This window comes from Oncorhynchus mykiss, chromosome 20 (genome assembly GCF_013265735.2).
Source record: "Oncorhynchus mykiss isolate Arlee chromosome 20, USDA_OmykA_1.1, whole genome shotgun sequence".
Lineage (NCBI taxonomy): Eukaryota > Metazoa > Chordata > Actinopteri > Salmoniformes > Salmonidae > Oncorhynchus > Oncorhynchus mykiss.
In genome coordinates, this window is record NC_048584.1 from 6,191,371 (window position 1) to 6,213,091 (window position 21,721).

Sequence of the window (21,721 nt, forward strand, 5' to 3'; positions counted from 1 at the left end):
AGACATCAGTCAGGAAGTTAAAGCTTGGTCGCAAATGGACAATGACCACAAGCATACTTCCAAAGTTGTGGCAAAATGGCTTAAGGACAACAAAGTCAAGGTATTGGAGTGGCCATCACAAAGCCCTTACCTCAATCCTATAGAAAATATGTGGGCAGAACTGAAAAAGTGTGTGCGAGCAAAGAGGCCTACAAACCTGACTCAGTTACATCAGCTCGGTCAGGAGGAATGGGCCAAAATTCAGCCAACTTATTGTGGGAAGCTTGTGGAAGGCTACCCGAAACGTTTGACCCAAGTTAAGCAATTTAAAGGCAATGCCACCAAATACTAATTGATTGTATGTAAACCTCTGACCCACTGGAAATGTGCTGAAATAAATCACAATTATTCTGACATTTCACATTCTTAAAATAAAGTGCTGCTCCTAACTGACCTAAAACAGGGAATTTTTACTAGATTTAATGTCAGGCATTGTGAAAAACTGAGTTTAAATGTATTTGGCTAAGGTGTATGTGAACTTCCGACTTCAACTGTAAATGTAACATCAGTTTGGTATATTTATGAAATGTGCAAAAAAATATTAAAAAATAATCCTGATTTTGCTTTGTCATTATGGGGTATTGTGTAGATTGATGAGGAAAATAAACAATTGAATCAATTTTAGAGGCTGTAACGTAACAAAACGTGTAAAAAGTCAAGGGGTCTGAATACTTTCCGAATGCACTGTATGTCAATTTACTATCCCCCATGGTAGAAACGTTGATCTATTCCATTGGTCAGCTTGTCAAGAAAGGCAATTGCCCAAACAGACTCTTTGACAGTTGTGGGACGATAGATCCCAAATTCATACAACCAGTAGGCCTAAAAACATGAATCTGATGCAACAGATCAGAACATTTAGCTTAAAATGTCCTGAAACTATTATTTCTCAACATTATTAGAGCAGCAATGTGCACAAGGCAGTAGGCTAAGCGCAAAAGTGCGTTTGGCTACCAGACAATTGAAGAAAGTTCAAAACAAAAAAAACAAGAGAAATACTTATTTCAATGGCATACGGAATCTTTATAAAATAATTGCCTCCACGGATATGGTAAGATTTTGCCAAGGCTACTTTGAAGCTCAAGCCTGCCTTCCATTGCCAATGCATTTGAATGGCGAGTGGGAAGTGCGCTTCAATTACCAGTTCAGAAAAAAACAAAATTGGCTCATTTTAATCATGGCCACAACTATTAACACACAATTACATTTAGAATTGTTGCGCAATTATTGGGATTATAAAGCACAGACTGGCAGATTTTCCGCCCAAAGGCTTTGTATCTGTATGCTGTGCGCATGTTATAAATAAGATGCATTACCCTAAATTATGCAAATCAACCCATATACCGATAAGCATGACCAGTCGAATGTATCCATCAGAGAATAGGCTAAAAAGCATTATTTTGCAATTGGATTTTATTCCCTTCTGGACAATTTGCCGGTGCAAATTTTATTTAAAATCGACTTTACTGTTTATTTTTTATTACTAAAAGCCGGCTATTACCACTCACATCACTTTGTTTTAGCAAGATCAAATGTTTTCCCATTGTTCAACTCCCAGGTCAGAAAACCCCATAATGAGTAAATGTATTCAACAGTCAACTCATGATGCGCAAGTCTATGTTTTTACTAGGAAAACTCACAAAATCTACACTCTGTGAAATACAAAAAGATCACTATGTTCTGAATGAGAACTGCTTCTTTGTCTATGACATGTATGTTCATAACACAGAGCCCACGCTATCCACTTATTAATACCAATCCAAATATCCCGAGTCACAAAACTCAAACATTTCATCTAAACATTCTAGAAGTCTTATTTTGAACAGATGCATGATGTTTTTTTTGCCATTGACTTTAGATCACAAGAGTCTCACGGTGGTATTTTGAGGCCAGTTATGATTTTGGTTCGCACAGGTGCTAACGTCAAACATCACCAAGCTCTCATTAAATGGCTAGCATCATCAGAACTGAGGAAAAGGGGGTTCAGAGATTCCATTAAGGCAGAATATGGTTGTAAGATATATGGAGAGACTGTATATGTGACAATTCAACAACGGACCGTCTCTAGTTGTCATTGTCCAATTGACTGGAGCCAGCCAATCTCATTGTCCAATTGACTGGAGCCAGCAAATCTCATTGTCCAATTGACTGGGGCCAGCAAATCTTATTGTCCAATTGACTGGAGTCAGCAAATCTCATTGTCCAATTGACTGGGGCCAGCAAATCTCATTGTCCAATTGACTGGAGCCAGCAAATCTCATTGTCCAATTGACTGGAGCCAGCAAATCTCATTGTCCAATTGACTGGAGCCAGCAAATCTCATTGTCCAATTGACTGGAGCCAGCAAATCTCATTGTCCAATTGACTGGAGCCAGCAAATCTCATTGTCCAATTGACTGGAGCTGAGTGATTTCTACATGTTTGACGCTTGCCCTTTGATGGCCCGGTCAAGAAGTCTGCACCATTAGAATGGAATTTTGTGTGGGGCCCAAAATTGTTTTGGGGAAAAAATATAGTGAAACTATCATTCCACTATTACTGTAGATATATTAAGGACATTTTCTGAAATGACAATGCAAATTATTACATATTGCTCCTTTAATGTTCCAGTAATCTTTAAGTTGTCTTGGAAGAGCTGGATGGGATGGCCCACTTAGAATGACACTCGTGAGCTGATTCTTCCACTGAAATGTCATCAGTAACGAAGCACTAAAACCTGCAGATGTTGCGTGTGACTGTCAAAGTAAACTGCCAACTTTAAGTCGAATGATTCCTAGGTATCGACAATAGTATTATCCGGTGAAATCTCTGCCCAGGTGCATAACGTGATTGTTAAGATAATGAAAGAAACTCAATTTCAACTGAATGGAGTCGTAATGTACACAACTCAACATAGCAACTGAACTAGATACATGTCCAGTAATGGAATCTCAGTTCTTAAGAATGGTCGTCTTTTCTTTGAATATCCAAAACAAGCACAGACAGGTATTCTTAAGGATGATTCTGGGTAAGTCTGTCTCCAAATCATACAGCACCACGACAACTTCCCAGTTCACTTTTACAAGGTGATTAACAGTTTAAAAATGAGCTCAGTTAAATGTTAAGAATTCCACATGGGCAAGATCTGACAGACTAAGATTGGCCAGAAAAACAGAAGTAGTAATAACTTTGTATGGGAGCATGAGCACATCTGTTCTTATTACCACCTACCTACCGTACATCGCAATCACTCACAACGCTCTGTTTGGTCACTAGCACCAACCGGCAATGATGCAATTTAAGAAAGTCTTTCCAAAAGGAGCGATTAAAACCGAGAAAAAACAAAACTCTCCAGATACCTCTCCAACCACACCATTTTCCCCCCCTTCCTCTCATTTAGGCTCTGTTCACCGTTGTCTTCTTTTTCTCCTCTCCGTGTAACGGAGTTAGGTGATGTAGATGCGGTGGAAGTCGTTGGCCCCGAAGGCACAGTTACATTTGGGGCACTTCCTCTGTCGGGTGTCGTAGCGCGTCTTCAGACACTCGTAGCAGAACACGTGGAAGCACTTGGTGAGCACTGTCTCCTTGTCGCGGGTGTTGCAGCACGGACAACGCAGCTTCGCCTGAAAGGGGTGGATGAGAGAAAATACAGGGTCCATTTGGATAAAAAGTGTACCACAATAGACAATATGTGAACCTTCTCACATGTACCATCACATGCAATTGATAAAACAAAAGCAAGGCTAGTCCATCAAGATACGCAAAGTTTATTTTTTCACCTTGTACTGGTTAATCTCCTCCTGCAGGATCTCATCAGCATCAGTGTACACCTCCACTTTCTTCTGCTTCTCCAGCTTTCGTCGTAGCCTGGACAGGTCCTCCTAGAAGTTAGACAGTCAAATCAAAATGTTAAGACACAATCGCCAAATTGCTTACTACAAGCCCTTAACCAATAATGGAGTTGTAAGAAAAATAAGAGTTGAGAAAATATTTACTAAATAAACGAAAGGAAAAAAATTAAGGAGTAACATTAAAATAACGAGGCTATATACAGGGAGTGCCAAGACAATGTGCGGGAGTACAGTCAAGGTAATTGAGGTAATATGTACATAGGAGTAGCAGCAGTGTAAAAATAAGGGGGGGGGGGGGGGGGGGCAATGCAAATAGTCCAGGTAGCCATATTATTAGTTGTTCAGCAACCTTATGGCTTGGGGGTAGAAGCTGTTATAAAACCTTTTGGACCTAGACTTAGTGCCGCTAGTAGAGAAAACAGTCTGACTGGGGTGGCTGGAGTCTGTCAATTGTTAGGGCCTTCCTCTGACACCGCCTGGTATAGAGGTCTCGGATGGCAGGAAGCTTGGCCCCAGTCATGTACTGGGGCGTACGCACTACCCTCTGTAGTGTCATACCATGCGGGGATGCTCTTGATGGTGCAGCTGCATAACTTTTTGAGGATCTGAGGACCCATGCCAAATCTTCTGTCTTCTGAGGGGGAATAGTCGTTGTCGTGCCCTCTTCACGACCATATTAAACCTACTGTTAACATTCACACGCTCTAATTTTCTCTCCCACTGTAATCGCTGAAGACTTTTAGGGGTTTGACAAATTAACATATCAGGGCTCCCTCAAAAAAATATATACTCATCTCAATGGGACTGGTTAAATAAAGGATAAATATCTAGAAAGGACAGACTTGACAGTAGTTGTGTGTACCTGTGCTCTTTTGAGGTTGCCCAACTCCCTCTCTCTGGCGGTGCGGTTCTCGGACACAGAAACCTGGATCTCTCTCAGCTTGGACTGGGTGTGTTCCAGCTGCACCTTCAGGTCTTCAGCCAGCTGGGCTGCCTCCACCGCCTGGGGACATGGCAGGACAAGAAACACTCAGAGATACTCCCAACAGAACGTTACAAGAAGAGTGACCAGCAATACAATTGCTCGTATTGTCGTATTAGTAATTGCTCGTATTAGTAACCATGGTATTACAGCATAAATAGTAAAAGCAGTAGTATTGGTAAGGTAACTGTGGAAGAAGGAGAGTTTAAAAGTATCTTAGTAGTAGTAGAGGTATTGCTTTCCTACCTTCCTCTTGTTTAGTTCTAGTGCTTGTGTGCGGACTCCTAACTCTTTCTCCAGAGTGGCCAGTGAGCTCTGGAGGATGCCCTCCTTCTCCTCCAGCTTCTGTACAACCAATAGCTGAGCTTCCACCTGTGACAGACAGCAAAGGGAACCAATCAGACCTCACCCTCATTGGCTCAGAATTATTATGCGGACTATTGTCAAATGTGTATTTTTATTTCATTTCAATAGCGAATAGCCAATGTGGCCCGAGATATTTTTTGGGACAAGGTTTTCGTTAAAAATAAGTTTCCCTTGCCAAATAAGTTGAGCACCTGTTATAAATCTGCTTTGCAAGTTGCCCTGGAAATAAACACACGAAGCGAGTCCATCCTCCACAGTCCCTCTCACCTGGGTCTTGTAGGTTAGCACCTGGTCGGCCAGCTCCTCCTTCTCCTCCCGCAGCAGCTTGTAGATCTGATTGGACTTGATGCGTTCCGACATCAGCTTGAAGTTGGCGTCGTCCTTCTCTCTCAGCTGCTGCATCAGCCGGCTGTTCTGCTCCTGCATGTCCTCAAAGGCCTGGCCCGTCACGTCCATCTCACTCAGTAGGGCCTCCTCCTCCTGGACACAATGGAGAGGCACAGGGGGGTGGGAGGTTGGAATAGAGTTGGCATTTGTTTTTGTTTTTTAATTTAACTGTTACTTATGTAGTTTCATGTCATTGAGGTTAAATCTCCTTAGAGAGAGACAGACACCTGTTACAATATGCCAGATGAAAACACATTAGATCAGTGTTATTTACAGTGCATTCGGGAACGTATTCAGACCCCTCGACTTGTTCCACATTTTGTTACGTCAAAGCCTTATTCTATAATGGATTAAATAGTTTCTACCCTCAATCTACATACAATAACCCATAATGACAAAGCAAAAACTGTCTTTTAGAATTTGTTGCAAAGTCTCTTGAGGGAATAGGCATTGTTGTGCCCTCTTCACGACCGTCTTGGTGTGTTTGGATGATGATAGTTCGTTGTGTGACACCAAGGAAATTGAAGCTCTGAACCTGCCCCACTACAGCCCCGTCGATGAGAATGGGGGCATGCTCGGGCCTACTTCACGTTGAGGGAGCGGATCTGTCTCTGACCTCCTCCCTATAGGCTGTCTCATCGTTGTCGGTGATCAGGCCTACCACTGTTGCGTCGTCTGCAAACTTAATGATGGTGTTGGAGTCGTGCTTGGCCATGCAGTCATGGGTGAACAGGGAGTACAGGAGGGGTGAGCACGCACCCCTGAGGGGCCCCCATGTTGAGGATCAACGTGGCAGATGTTTTGTTACCTACCTTTACCAGCAGGGGGTCGGCCCATCAGGAAGTCCAGGATCCAGTTGCAGAGGAAGGTGTTTAGTTCTAGGGTCCTTAACTTAGTGATGAGCTTTGAGGGCAATATAGTGTTGAACACTATTCTCAGGATGTGTTCCTTTTGTCCAGGTGGGAAAAGGCAGTGTGGAGTGCAATAGCGATTGCGTCATCTATGGATCTGTTGGGGCGTTATGCGAATTGGAGTGGGTCTAGGGTTTTCAAGATGATGGTGTTGATGTGAGCCATGACCAGCCTTTCAAAGCACTTCATGGCTACTGACGTGAGTGCTACAGGGCAGTAGTCATTTAGGCAGGTTACCTTTGCTTTCTTGGGCACAGGGACTATGGTGGTCTGCTTGAAACATGTAGGTATTACAGACTCGGTCAGGGAGAGGTTGAAAATGTCAGTGAAGACACTTGCCAGTTGGTCAGCGCATGCTCTGAGTACACGTCCTGGTAATCCGTCTGGGCCTGCGACCTTGTGAATGTTGACCTGTTTAAAGGTCTTACTCACATCGGCTGCGTAGAGCGTGATCACACAGTAGTACGGAACAACTGGTGCTCTCATGCATTCAGTGTTGCTTGCCTCGAAGCGCGCATAGAGGTAATTGAGCTTGTCTGGTAGGCTCGTGTCACTGGGCAGCTCGTGGCTGTGCTTCCCTTTGTAATCCGTAATAGTTTGCAAGCCCTGCAACATCCGATGAGTGTCATAGCTGGTGTAGTAGGATTCTATCTTAGTCCTGTATTGACGCTTTGCCTGTTTGATGGTTCGTCAGAGAGCAAAGCGGGATTTCTTATAAGCGTCCGGGTTAGTCTCTTAGTCTCAAACCCTTTAGCTCAGTACGGATGAAGCCAGTGACTGATGTGGTGTACTCCTCAATGCCATTGGAAGAATCGCAGAACATATTCCAATTTGTGCTAGCAAAAAGTCCTGTAGCTTCATCATCTGACCACTTCCCTATTGAGGGAGTCACTGGTACTTCCTGCTTTAGTTCTTGCTTGTAAGCAGGAATCAGGAGGATAGAGTTATGGTCAGATTTGCCAAATGGAGGGCGAGGGAAAGCTTTGCACGCTTCTGTGTGTGGCGTAAAGCTGGTCTAGAGTTTTTTTTCCCCCTCTAGTTGCACATATAACATGCTGGTAGAAATGAGGTAAAACAGATTTAAGTTTCCCTGAATAATTTTTTCTTTGATTTAACTAGGCAAATCAGTTAAGAACAAATGCCCTAACCACTAGGCTACCTGCCGCCCCATTAAAGTCCCCGGCCACTAGCAGCACCGCCTCTGGCTGAGCATTTTCTTGTTTACTTATGGCCTTATACAGCTCATTGAGTGCGGTCTTAGTTCCAGCATTGGTTTGTGGTGGAAAATTGACAGCTACGAAAAATATAGATGAAACCTATGTTGACAAATAGACACAGACAGACACCCCTCGTCTTACCAGAGGCAGCTGTTCTATCTTGCCGATGCACGGAAAACACAGCCAGCTGTATGTTACCCATGTTCAGCCACGACTCGGTAAAACATAAGATATTAGAGTTAACGTCCCATTGCTAGGAGAGTCTTCATCGTAGCTCATCGAGTTTATCATCCAATGATTGCACGTTGGCTAATAGTACTGAAGGTGGAGGCGGGTTACCCACTCGCCGTCGGATTCTTACAAGGCACACCGACCCACGTCCCCTATATCTCTGTCTCTTATTCACGTGAATGCCAGGGATTTGGTCCTTGTCAGGTGTCTGAAGAAAATCCTTCGCGTCCGACTCGGTAAAGAAAAAAATCTTTGTCCAGTAAGAGGCGAGTGATTGCTGTTCTGATATTCAGAAGCTCTTTTTTGGTCATAAGAGATGGTGGTAGAAACATTATGTACATAAGTTACAAATAACGCAAACACACAATCGGTTAGGAGTCCGTATTAGTCTTACTAATATCACAATTACATAGTTGTTCAGACCCTTTAAATCAGTACTTTATTGAAGCACCTTTAGCAGAGATTAGAGTTCTTGGATATGACCCTACAAGCTTGGCACACCTGTATATGGGGAGTTTCTCCCATTCTTCTCTGCAGATCCTCTCAAGCTCTGTCAGGTTGGATGGGGAGAGTCCGCTGCGCAGATATTTTCAGGTCTCTCCAGAGATGTTCGATCGGGTTCAAACCCAGGCTCTGGCTGGACCACTCGAGGACATTCAGAGATTTGTCCCGAAGCCACTGCGGCATTGTCTTGGCCGTTTGCTTTAGGGTCGTTGTCTTTTTGGAAGGTGAACTGATGGGAGTGCTGCAGAGATGGTTGTACTTCTGAAAGGTTCTTCCATCTTCACAGAGGAACTCTGGAGCTCTGTCAGAGTGACCATCGGGTTCTTAGGTCACCTCCCTGACCAAGGCCCTTCTCCCCGGATTGCTCAGTTTGCCCGGGCGGCCAAATAGTCTTGGTGGTTCCAAACTTCTTCCAATTAAGAATGATGGAAACCACTGTGTTCTTGGGGACCTTCAATGCTGCAGAATTGTTTTGGTACCCTTTCCCAGATCCGTGCCTCGACATGATCCTGTCTCGGAGTTCTATGGAAAATTCCTTCGACCTCATGGCTTGGTTTTTGCTCCGACATGCACTGTCAACTGTTGGACCTTATATAGACGGGTGTGCGTCTTTACAAATCATGTCCAATCAATTGAATTTACCACTGGTGGACTCCAATAAAGTTGTAGAAACATCAAGGATGATCAATGGAAACAGGATGCACCGGAGCTCAATTTCAAGTCTCATAGCAAAGTGTTTGAATACTTATGTAAATATGGTATTTTTTAAAACTTTTAATACATTTGCAAACATTCCTAAAAAACGTTTTTTGCTTTGTATTGTATGTATGGGGTATGTGTAGATTGATGAAAATAAATTACAATTTTATTACAATTTTAGAATAAGGTTGTAAAATGTAGCAAAATTTGGAAAAAGTCAAGGGGCCTGAATACTTTCCGAATGCACTGTACCTGAACGCATCTCACACAGTCATTTTAACTACACTGAACAAAAATATAAAACGCAACATGCAACCATTTCAAATATTTTACTGAATTAAAGTTCATATAAGGAAATCAGTCAATTGAAATACATTCATTATGCCCTCATCTATGGATTTCACATGACTGGGAATACAGATATGCATCTGTAGGTCACAGATGCCTTAAAAAAAAGGTAGGGGCGTGGATCAGAAAACCAGTCAGTATCTGGTGTGACCACCATTCGCCTCATGCAGCGCAGGCTATTGATTGTGGCCTGTGGAACTTTGTGCGAAGTTGCTGAACATTGGCGGGAACTGGAACACGCTGTCATACACGTCAATCCAGAGCAACCCAAACATGCTCAATGGGTGACATGTCTGGTGAGTATGCAGGCCATGGAAGAGATGACATTTTCAGGTTCCAGGAACTGTGTACAACTCCTTGCAACATGGAGCCATGCATTATTGTGCCGAAACATGAAGTGATGGCGGCAGATCACTCGCATGACAATGGGCCTCAGGATCTTGTGCATTCAAATTGCCATAGATAATATGCAATCGTGTTCATTGTCTGTAGCTTATGCCCGCCCATATAATAACCCCACTGCCACCATGGGGCACTCTTAACAACATTGACATCAGAAAACCACTCGCCCTCACGTCTGCCCGGTGAAATCAGTGAAGAGCATACTTCTCCAGCGTGCCAGTGGCCATCGAAGGTGAGCATTTGCCCACTGAAGTCGGTTATGTCTCCGAACTGCAGTCAGCTCAAAACCCTGGACAAGGACCTCCACATCCGGCTTCCTCACCTGCGGGATCGTCTGAGACCAGCCACCCGGACAGCTGATGAATCTGTGGGTTTGCACAACCGAAGAATTTCTGCACAAATTTGTGCAGAAATTCTTCAGTTGTGCAAACCCACAGATTCGAATGAAGATTGTGGAGAAAGGGGAAATCAAGATTTTAAAACAATAAGCCAGACAACTAATTATTAGCTGCAAAAAGCCCGTGATCGTCCGACATTGGAGAGGGGGAAAAAACGTGACATTTTGTGTTGCTTTGGTGCTAGCCACTCTTTCTACATTGTTCTCTTGCATTATGTTAATAGTCTAACTACCATATATGTATTAAGGTATGTCGTCCGACAAGCTTCCCCGAGATGGTTGTGCAAACCCACAGTTTGATCAGCTGTCCGGGTAGCTGGTCTCAGACGATCCCGCAGTTGATGAAGCCGGATGTGGAGGTCCTGGGCTGGTGTGGTTACACATGGTCTGCAGTTGTGGGGACGGTTGGACGTAATGCCAAATTCTCTAAAACGACGTTGAAGCTGGCTTATGTTAGAGAAATTAACATTCAATTCTCTGGCAACTGCTCTGGTAGACATTCCTGTAGTCAGCATGCCAATTGCATGCTCCCTCAAAACTTGAGACATCTGCGGCATTGTGTTGTGACCAAACTGCACATTTTAGAGTGGCCTTTTCTTGTCTACCAGCACAAGGTGCACCTATGTAATGATCATGCTGTTTAATCAGCTTCTTGATTTCACACACCTGTCAGGTGGATGGATTATCTTGCCAAAGGAGACATGCTCACTAAGCTTTTTGTGTGTATGGAAAACTTCTAGCATCTTTTATTTCAGCTCATGGAACCAACACTTTACATGTTGAGTTTATATTTTTGTTCAGTGTAATATGTATCAACGGACTTCATCTGAATAGCATTGCGTTGGGCAATGGGGTAGGGCAATTTTACGATTGTATTGTCTATTGACAATGTTTGACAGCCATCGTCGATGGTGATGACATTGTGATGTCACAAACGATGGTTTAGTATATTTGAATTTCACTGCACCTCCGGAGTCTGGCAGGACACGACAGTGAGTGAGCACACAGCAAGGCGACATGCCAAATGGCCTATTCCCCATTTGTCATACCTTAATACATAAATGGTAGTTAGACTATTAACATAATGCAAGAGAACAATGTAGAAAGAGCGGCTAGCACCAAAGCAACACAAAATGTCACAGGGCCTAACATGTTTTTCCCCCTCTCCAATGTCGGACGATCACGGGCATTTTGCAGCTAACAATTCGTTGTTTGGCTTATTGTTTTAAAATCTTGATTTCCCCTTTCTCCACAATCTTCATTCGAATTGAATGTGACTTGTTGGCCTAGACATAACCTACTCTTTTATCGAATTAACCTAGTGGCCTAACGGAGTTCCATCTCAGAAAGTTGTTTGCGATTAGCCTCAATAAAAACAGTATAGTAATAATGAGAACAATAGCAAGATAGGTTTTTGCGTTACTTGACCAAAGTGTAGGCAAAATAAATTGTGCTGTTGGAAAATCCCCCCTTGCAAACCAAGCAGCCAATAATATAGGCCTACACCATAGGCTACTGTCCATAAAAGTTGCACTAAAAATTACTTTCACAAGTTAAACTAATATTGTCAAAGTGTTTATTAATGTCATTTAATTGCTCAACAGGCAATTGGGCATAAGATCCCACAGCAGCACATTCAATAAGCTGGAACGAAAAATAAATGAATGATGATTCTGTGTTTTCAATAACTTAAAAATTGTGCATTTAAATAAAACGAACAATCAGATAAAAATACTATTTAGCCTATAACATTCTTTATAACACTTGAATGAACATTAGCTTAGGCTAAAAATCTAACTGTATATCGAACTGTACAAATCCTAAATATACAGTGCCTTCAAAGTATTCATACCTCTGACTTATTCCACATTGTTGTTACAGCCTGAATTTAAAATGAATCTCACACCCAACTACACAGAATGCCCCATAATGACAAAGTGTTCAAACATGTTTGAAGAAACTTTTGCAAATGTATTGAAAATTAAATACAGAAATCTCATTTACATAAGTATCTACACCGCTCTGCTATGAACCTCCAAATTGAGCTCAGGTGCATCCAATTTCTTTTGATCATCCTAGAGACAACACTACAACTTGATTGGAGTCCACCTGTGGCCAATTCAGTAGATTTGGACATTATTTAGAAAGACACACACCTGTCTATAGAAGGTCCCACAGTTGACAGTGCATGTCAGAGCAGAAACTCTATCATGAAGTCAAAGGAACTGTCTGTAGATCTCCAAGAGAGAATTGTGATAAGGCATATCTGGAAAAGCGTATAAAAACTATTTCTAGTCTTGAAAGTTTCCAAGAGCACAGTGGTCTCCAGCAATGGGAAATTACAAAAAAAATATGGAACTACCCAGACTCTGTCTAGAGCTGACCTACCGACCAAACTGAGCAAGAAGGACCTTGGTCAGGGACGTGACCAAGAAACCAATGAAGCCTCTTGGCTGAGATCAGAGAACCTACCAGAAGGACAACAGTCTCTAAGGCACTTCACCAATCTGGGCTTTATGGGAGAGTGGCAATATGGAAGCCACTCCTGAGAAAAATGCACATGACAGCACACCTGGAGTTTGCAGAAAGGCATGTGAAATACAGAAATACTTATGATCTCAGTGGTCTGATGAGACAAATGTAACTATCTGCCCTGAACACAAAGCACTATCTCTGGAGAAAATCAGGCACTGCTCATCACACATCCCTACCATGAAGCATGGTGGTGGCAGCATCATCATGCTATGAGGATGCTCTTCAGCAGCAGGGACTGGTAAGGGAACCATGACTGGAGCAAAATACAGGCAAATCCTTGATGAGAACCTACTTCAGAGTGCAAATGACCTAAAGGTTTCTGGCAAGGAACACCAGCATGTAAACCTTTTCTGCCCCAGAGTATAGAACTCAGCAGAATGATGGACTTGCAGAATATTCTGTCAGCATTTACAAGTGACTTTGGTCAGGTCTGCTGGCTCACCTTTATCATTCGGCCTAAAACCGAAGAACTGCCAAAAAGGAGAAGATGTGCTTTTCTTTCCCACCAAATCAGGGGTATGGTAGTAGGTGCCAGACGCACCGGTTTGTGTGAAGAACTGCAACACTGCTGTGTTTTTCACACTCAACAATTTCCCGTGTGTAACAAGAATGATCCAAAACCCAAATGACATCCATCCAACCAACTTGACACAGTGGGAAGCATTGGAGTCAACATGGGCCAGCATCCCTGTGGAACGCTTTCGAGTCCATACCCTGACGATTTGAGACTGTTCTGAGGGTAAAAAGGGGTGCAACTGAATATTAGGAATGTATTCTTAAATGTTTGGTATACTCACTAACTGATGAGTATATAAACACAGCAAAAAAAAGAAACGTCCCTTTTTCAGGGCCCTGTCTTTCAAAGATTATTTGGATTTTTACGAATTCCTTCACAGATTTTCATTGTAAATGGTTTCCCATGCTTGTTCAATGATCATGCCCCTGTGGAACGGTCGTTAAGACACTAACAGCTTACAGATGGTGGTCAATAAAGGTCACAGTTATGAAAACGTAGGACACTAAAGAGGCCTTTCTACTGACTCTGAAAAACACCAAAAGAAAGATGCTCAGGGTCCCTGCTCATCTGTGTGAACGTGCCTTAGGCATGCTGCAAGGAGGCAAGAGGACTGCAGATGTGGCCAGGGCAATAAATTGCAATGTCCGTACTGGGAGACGCCTAAGACAGTGCTACAGAGAGACAGGACGGACAGCTGATCGTCCTCGCAGTGGCAGACCACGTGTAACACCTGCACAGGATCGGTACATCCGAACACCACACCTGCGGGACAGGTACTGGATGGCAACAACTGCCCGAGTTACACCAGAAACGCACAATCCCTCCATCAGTGCTCAGACTGTTTGCAATAGACAGAGAGGCTGGACTGAGGGCTTGTAGGCCTGTTGTAAGGCAGGTCCTCACCAGCAACAACGTCACCCATGGGCACAAACCCACCGTCACTGGACCAGACAAGACTGGCGAAAAGTGCTCTTTACTGACGAGTTACGGTTTAGTCTCACCAGGGGTGATGGTCGGATTCGCGTTTATCGTCGAAGGAATGAGCGTTACACTGAGGCCTGTACTCTGGAGCGGGATCGATTTGGAGGTGGAGGGTCTGTCATGGTCTGGGGCGGTGTGTCACAGCATCATCGGACTGAGCTTGTTGTCTTTGCAGGCAATCTCAACGCTGTGCGTTACAGGGAAGACATCCTCCTCCCTCATGTGGTACCCTTACTGCGGGCTCATCCTGACATGACCCTCCAGCATGACAATGCCACCAGCCATACTGCTTGTTCGTTCTGTGTGTGATTTCCTGCAAGACAGGAATGTCAGTGTTCTGCCATGGCCAGTGAAGAGCCCGGATCTCAATCCCATTGAGCAGGTCTGGGACCTGTTGCATCAGAGGGTGAAGGCTAGGGCCATTCCCCTCAGAAATGTCCAGGAACTTGCAGGTGCCTTGGTGGAAGAGTGGGATAACATCTCACAGCAAGAACTGGCAAATCTGGTGCAGCCCATTAGGAGGAGATGCACTGCAGTGCTTAATGTAGTTGATGGCCACACCAGATACTGACTGTTATTTTTGATTTTGACCCCCCCTTTGTTCAGGGACACATTATTCCATTTCTGTCTTGTCCCATTGCCGCAACTCTCGTACAGACTCAGAGGCGAAGGTCAAGAGCACAACCCCGCCAAGCACACTGCTTGCATAACCCTACCAATTTGAAACCCCGTCCTCCCCTATTGCGATACCTCACTTATTCCATTGAAATCCCCGGTCAAAAGAAACAAGGAAATGACAAAGCCGAGGCAAACCCACGGCAATTGTGATATTGAGCATATTCAGCACCTCTGCAAAAGGTTTGAATGTGTAGTGTACCTGTTTGGTGGCCGTGAGCTTCTTCTGTAGGTGATCAATCGTCTCCTCTGCCACACGTATCTTCCTGAGAGCGTCCTCGTCAGCCAGCTTCTTGCTCTCCTTCCTCTCCCTCTCCTCCAGCTCTCGAACCCGCACCCGCAACTCATCCACCTGGGACAGAGGGTGGATTTAGGTATAACACACGGACTGAGACACTCCTTCAGCTTGTAGTGGGGGGGGGGGGGAAGCTTCAGATAACACTAACCATCTCATGAATTGACTTTCAATGATAACCTACAGTTCAGGTTGGAATTTGAAGAAGTCAAAGAGCATAGTTGGACAAACCTCGGCTTTAGACTTGCGCTCTGCTGCCATAAGCTGCACTTTGTCTCGCTGCTCTTTGGGAGCTGATTTATACATGTCCAAAAGTAGCTTCATCTCCTTCTGAGACTCCTGGGCTTTCCTGAGGGGGAAAGAAGAATGAACCGTAGAAGGGTTAGCACTACCTAACTCCAGAATATGACAATGAGTGAAGTCCTCTACAGTACCCTTAATTCTATATAAAATATGAGTTGTGTGTTCTGTGACCAAAAACGAAACATACTTAAGTTCAGCCCTCAGCATCTTCAGTGTGTCCGAATCTTTTCTCTTCAACTCTTCGCTGCGCTGTCGTTCCCTTTCTCGCTCCCTCTCTCGCTCCCTCTCGGCCTCCCTCTCTCTCTCCCGGGACCGCTGTCTCTCCAGCTCCCTCCTCCTCTCCTCCTCCTCTTCTTGGTCTTCATCCTCTTCTTTCTTCACCTCCAGGCTGTCGCTCACCGGCTCCTCCAACGACAGAAGCCCAGTGTCACCACTCTGGCACCGCAACTGACAAAGGGACAGGAAATGGTTTTGGGACATCGATCGCATTTATCACATTGTCGTACCAAATATCATGATTCAAGTCTCATGTTTATCCTGAATTATTATCAAAATATTGTGCATCTCAAGTTTTGTTGAACCATGACCTAACCACCTCACCAGGGCAAACTCCAGGCTGTAGTTAACCTATAATAAGGGTCCAGAGTTAGAGCCATAGGACCTGACCGGGTCAATCTATGAACTACGCATATTGATGAAATATTCTTAGGGAGCAGAAGAAAGTGCAGGATCAATTGCCTACCTTATTAATCTCCATCTGTGTTTCTCGGAGCTTCCGCTTGTAACGCTGCACGTCACCCTTCAGCTGGTGGTTGTGGTTCTGGAGGCTGCTGATGAGGTGGCGCATCTCTCTGTTGATTGGGCCTAAGGGAAAGATCAAAAGGGACAGAGGTGTCGATAAGATAATGACCATGGGTTTTCAGTCAGCGTCGTCGCAGTGTTTTGTCCGACTATTGTCTGGTGCGCTAAACTTGTGAGCAATATGGATAGGATACATTCCTCCCAAACACACAGTCAACATCCTTGGTTACAGAAAATGATTAAATAAACAAGACATGCATATATTACTAAGTACATAAGATCACTGAAAATAGTTCATTCAGACATCTCTCAGAAAAACATGAGCTTTTTATGAGAAACCTTCAGTGATAGAAACAAGCCTAGGAAGTGGGAGGTGTTGTGGAGATGATAGGTTACCTGCTTGCTCGTTGGCCGCCAGGTTCTGCTCAAACTCGATACGCAGCATTTCATACTCCTTGCGCACCTGGGCCAGCGTGTCTTCCAGCTGGATGACCTCAGTGCGGAGCTTCTTCTGTAGTGACAGCTCGTCACTCTGAAAAGATGACGAACAACACCAACTTTTGTTGATGGCTGTCAAACAGCGACATCACACCAATCTCTGACATCATGACTACTAGTGTTGGCCATTTTTTTTATCATTTGTGATGTAATCCACTTTCACGGTTGCAATGTAACCAATGGAATAGTCCCAAAAGGTCAAAACCCATCCATCTGGTACCCCAGACAGGCTCAATCAAAGCATATATATAAAAAAGCGGGTCTGATATGCTGAAATGTTGATTTTAAATCAGTGGCTCCCTCCTACACTTAAGTCATTTGACAGTTTCTCTTATCCAAAGCGACAACCAGTGCATTGAACTAAAGGAGGTACAACCAAGTTCACAATGACTGCAAGTAAAACCTATCTGCTAAATTAGTGCTTCTGACCTCCATATGCTCTATCTGTCTGAGGTGGGCGTTCTTGGCGGTGAGGAGCAGGGCCCGTGCCTCGTCCAGCTGGGTCTTCACCCCGAGGGACTCGTTGTAGAGCAGTGAGAACTGGGACTGCAGGCACTTGTAGTCCGCGGTCTCCTTCACCACATCCTCTGGAATATTTTTCAGGTCCAACTGAAAAGGAGTTAAGTGAGTGAGTTACCCCCCTCATACACTGTAAGATGCCTTGGGACCTGCTGAAAAACTATATACATGCAATCAATTTGGGATAGAGCAAACAGAAAAGTAAACACATTCAATGATATTACATACAGAGTATAGATTCAATGATCATAATGACAAACACAAGTTATTGTTTATACATTCTACAATTATTGTCTTCCTTGACTTGACACCTGACTCATCAAGACTGTCTAAATAGTGAGCATATCCTTTGTTAAGCAGACAGAGTATTGCGGTGAGTTTAGTCTTGTATTCCCTCAGAGGAGACGACTTCTGTACCTTGAGCTTCTCACTCTCCCTCACAGCCTCTTGGAGCTCCTGCTGTAGTTTCTCCAGTTCCGCCATGCGGTTGTTGGCCAGCTCCTGATTTTGCTCCAACTCTGCATTCAGGCTCTCAAACTAACAGACATAATAATGACAGTATGAAGTTAAATTATTATCACTTTTGGCACCAATTCAACTCCAGATGACTGGGTTGGAATACAACAATGTATCAAAACAAGACTGAAGGGAAGCTCAAGAATATGGCTGGACAAAAAAGTGACAAGTCTGCACTCACCTTCTGTATATTGAGAGTGATCTGGCCTCCGGGTAGCCCCCCTGAGCTGCCAGTGGTGTAGTAGCCCGAGTTCAACTGGACAGAATAATCATAAGAGGTGTTTAGCGAACTTGGCCCGTACATTAGTTCAGACACTAACCTAGAAATATTACAATAGTAATATAAAATGTGGTTACAGTCTTCATTTAGACTATACAATATCAAAACATGATTTTACCCATGTGCATACAGCAGGACATAGATAAACACACACAGCTGCGATTCAATGGCTGGCATGCTCTGATGCCTTATCGCTGGCCATAGATGCATAATGGAGAGTGCCATCAGCAATGATGAGATACAGGACTATACACACACAAAGTATACACACCCACCCACGCACACAAATTAAACAAACCTGCTCAAGTGCCTCAGCCAGATGCTTGTTGAGCTTCTGTTCCCTTTTACGGAGCTTCTCGATGTCCCACTGCAGATCCTCCACAGCAGTCTCCATCTCAGACACCTTGGTCTCCGAGCTCGTCACCTTATCCACAAGCTCATTGTACTGAACAAGAGAAGTACAGATGAGAGAACATTTGATTAAGAAATTGACTGGATGAATTTACACAATCGCCATTTATTACCACCGATGAGAAATGGCAGACATTAAATTTGAGGATACAAAAGCGTGAGAGGACACACCATGGAGATGTGGGCATTCCCAATCCACCCAAACTACATTATAAAGGTGAGGCAAAGTACCTCCATAGACATCTTGTGGTGTCTGCCCTGCAGGGAGGAAGCCAGGTCTTGCAGTCTGCTATTCTCCTCCAGCAGAGTGCGATTCAGACGGAGCAGCTCTTCCTGGCCGTCGTCCTCACACACTGACAAAGACAACACCGTTACTAGGGTTACTCAACTGTGAATATCACAGTAGGGAAATCCTCAACATGTTTATGCCACATTTAGAACCCAAATGCTTCTACAACAACAAAGTGAGAAAAAAATATTGTCCCTAGTCATGAGTGAGTCTGAATAGTTACCTGCGGACTGGATCTGGGTGCATAGGCCGTCGATGCGGCTGTGCAACCTGTCGAAGACGCAGACCATGCAAGCAGCGGCCTCTTTGCTAAACTGCATCCTGTCCTGCAGCTGCAGGCTGAGCTCCTCCTCACTGCTGTTGTCCAAAATGGAGAGGAAGGCCTTGGCACTCTCACTGAGGGATGTAGTGGGCGGAGGTGCTACAGATCATGGTGATAAGTAAAAATGGACGGGAGGACTTAGGATGTGGTTGAAAATATTTAATGTGGCATAAGTGCTAGAAAGGTGTACTGCTTTGTTACGTTTCCATACCTCACATCAGTTATTACAGGTGGCAAAGCAATGGACTTGGAGGTATCATTACTGCAGATCAGAGCTAGATATGCATAGAGAAAGGTTGAGCGAGCGAGAGAGCAGGGATCATCTTTACCGGTTGTCGAGTCCTGCTGTGGTTCAGGAGCTTTCTCCATAACATCAGGTGGGGGAGGCTGTGTCTCCTCGTGTTCTGTTGCTGGAGGAGGGGGTGGTGGGATCATCATACCATCCTCTTCTATTGGGGTAGGGGCAGAGACCGGCATAGCAGGCGGTGCTGGGACCACCGTGGGGTCAATGCGTAGGCGCAGGACGTGAACATTTTCTTCCAACTGGAAGTCAAATAAAGGGTAATTCAGTATGTGTGGGGGTTACATTTTAGGTTAAGCATACAGTACAAGTCAGGGGTTTGGACACAAGGGAGATACTTCAAGGGAGCAAACGATTGTGGAATGTACGTACTTGGGACCAGTAACGATTCACAATGAGCAGTGTGGTATCATCAGTGGCTTGTCGCTTTTCCAGCTTCTCGATCTTCTCTCGCAGCTCGTCCTCCATGGTCTGCCTCTGCTCCAGACGCTCACTCAGCTTCTTATTCTTAAACTGGATCACTTTCATGTCCATTTCCTCCTGCAGATGTGAAATACATGATAATGAAGATGATAACCATGTAGGGGGGATAATATACTTCATTATAGACAAGACCAAGATGCGGAGGCCAAAAATAGTGACTAACCGTAGAGGACACTCCCCCAATGCGTATTGGCTCAATGAGAGTGGTGGTGGTCTTCTCCTCTTTTTTACTCTTTTTCTCAGGTGGACCAGGGGGGCTGTCCCCACCTGAGGCTCGCTTCCCTCCCCCGGTGCCAGACATCATTGCTGCTTATGCAACCTAAGTGTGACAGCTGTTTTAGGACACAAAACTGATGAAAATTGTAGATTTCGTTAACATAATTCATCAGCTGACGATGGACTCTGTGATGGCAAAAGAGACATTTAGCAATATAGACATTTAGCGTTGATGACAAGACTGATTATCTCCCCTTGTCAACAACACTAGGGTTTTGTCATTGTGTCACCAACTCTTGGTTAAATTTAGCCAATGTTACTGAAGCTAACGACTCTTGTATCTAACTACAAATAATTTGTGTTGATTTCTTACAATTGTTGGCGAATAAATGTAGATTTGTAAATGTCAATTAAATTAAGGCCAGAATGTCCCGCTAGCTAACTTGCAAGCTATCCAGTTTCCGATGTTAGAATTATGTGCACCTAAACTTGCAAAGTGGCCATCAAAAACATGGCATGCGTATCTACGTTAGCTACCTAAATAGCGGTAGTTGAGTCTTAGCTATATTTTACTACCTAGTGTAGCTTTTGCAAGAATCTATCTAGCTAACAGGCTAATGCTGTTGTGAAGAATGCTAGCAGATTAGCAACTGTGAGTACAGTGGCTTTGAGTACAATACGGCGTATTTCCTAAAATCAGTTTTAAAAGTAATCATATATAGGGTAGTATTAATTCATTCACGTTTTTATTTCCCGATCACTAAGAAATATGACAAACCTTTCAGAAAGAGACCTCGTACAACATTACCACTAACCGGAGATGACGGATAGCTATTTCCTGTATAGCACGGTAAGTGTACTTCTACTTCTTCTTCTTCTTCTTCTTCATCATCATCATCTTTTTCTTCTTTGAGGTTTAACGGCAGTTGGCATCCAATTTATTGCATTACCGCCACCTACTAGACTGGAGTACAACTCCCTCACACTTTGCTTGCTAGATCAAATGTAATAAATACCCTACCATGTAACAGTACACTCACTAATTTCAAAATTATATAAAATAAAATTAACACCACCCTACTCCACTAATTAATGTATTTATTCCTACCTCATGTCATCATCCTGAAAGGATGGGACATCACCACTTAACACACCCTGTAACTCTTCTGATGTCTAGTCTCGCACACCCAAATACCTCCCTGCAGCTACCACCACAATCTCAATTTTCTGCGACTTCCATTCCATTCCTGCCGTACAGTTGATAACCACTGCTATAAATGCTAAAAGTCCAGTCTTACTGAACTTTATATCACTTTTTTTGGCTTATCCCACTGTACTGGTATATCTCCACTACTCATGCCCTTCGGCACACTTCTCAAACCTAGGAACCTCCCTCCTACACACTGCTGCCACATGCCCATAAGCTTGACATCTGTAATATGGTAATGTATTCGGCACATACGCTA

General features: G+C 43.9%; 1 protein-coding gene across 3 annotated transcripts; it reads right to left on the reverse strand.

Annotated features, from left to right (window-relative positions):
- Positions 1-1,434: 1,434 nt before the first annotated feature.
- Positions 1,435-21,154, reverse strand: LOC110498851 (E3 ubiquitin-protein ligase BRE1B). Of its 3 annotated transcripts, none has more exons than XM_021575510.2 (20): positions 21,034-21,154; positions 20,203-20,358; positions 19,929-20,096; positions 19,585-19,798; positions 19,157-19,354; positions 18,876-18,997; positions 18,532-18,678; positions 18,135-18,209; positions 17,855-17,974; positions 17,348-17,527; positions 16,817-16,952; positions 16,362-16,483; positions 15,807-16,066; positions 15,548-15,665; positions 15,224-15,373; positions 5,485-5,697; positions 5,098-5,223; positions 4,732-4,872; positions 3,798-3,899; positions 1,435-3,641 (listed from the first exon to the last, which is right to left on the reverse strand). In XM_021575510.2, the coding sequence occupies exons 2-20, from the start codon at positions 20,341-20,343 to the stop codon at positions 3,465-3,467; spliced, it is 2,910 nt and encodes a 969-aa protein (XP_021431185.1). In that variant the 5' UTR covers positions 20,344-20,358; positions 21,034-21,154; the 3' UTR covers positions 1,435-3,464. The 3 variants fall into 3 exon arrangements, with proteins under 3 accessions (XP_021431185.1, XP_036811546.1, XP_021431186.1); XM_036955651.1 differs by having other exon boundaries at positions 21,071-21,134; XM_021575511.2 differs by having other exon boundaries at positions 20,203-20,371; positions 21,034-21,125.
- Positions 21,155-21,721: the final 567 nt, after the last annotated feature.

Excerpts from the sequence above, each read along its gene's own strand:
- LOC110498851 (XM_021575510.2), bottom strand. The coding sequence starts at position 20,343 with ATGATGTCTGGCACCGGGGGAGGGAAGCGAGCCTCAGGTGGGGACAGC. Across the intron at positions 20,097-20,202 it reads TTGGGGGAGTGTCCTCTACG|GAGGAAATGGACATGAAAGT; the intron begins GTTAGTCACTAT and ends TCACATCTGCAG. Across the intron at positions 18,210-18,531 it reads TGGCTGAGGCACTTGAGCAG|TTGAACTCGGGCTACTACAC; the intron begins GTTTGTTTAATT and ends TATTCTGTCCAG.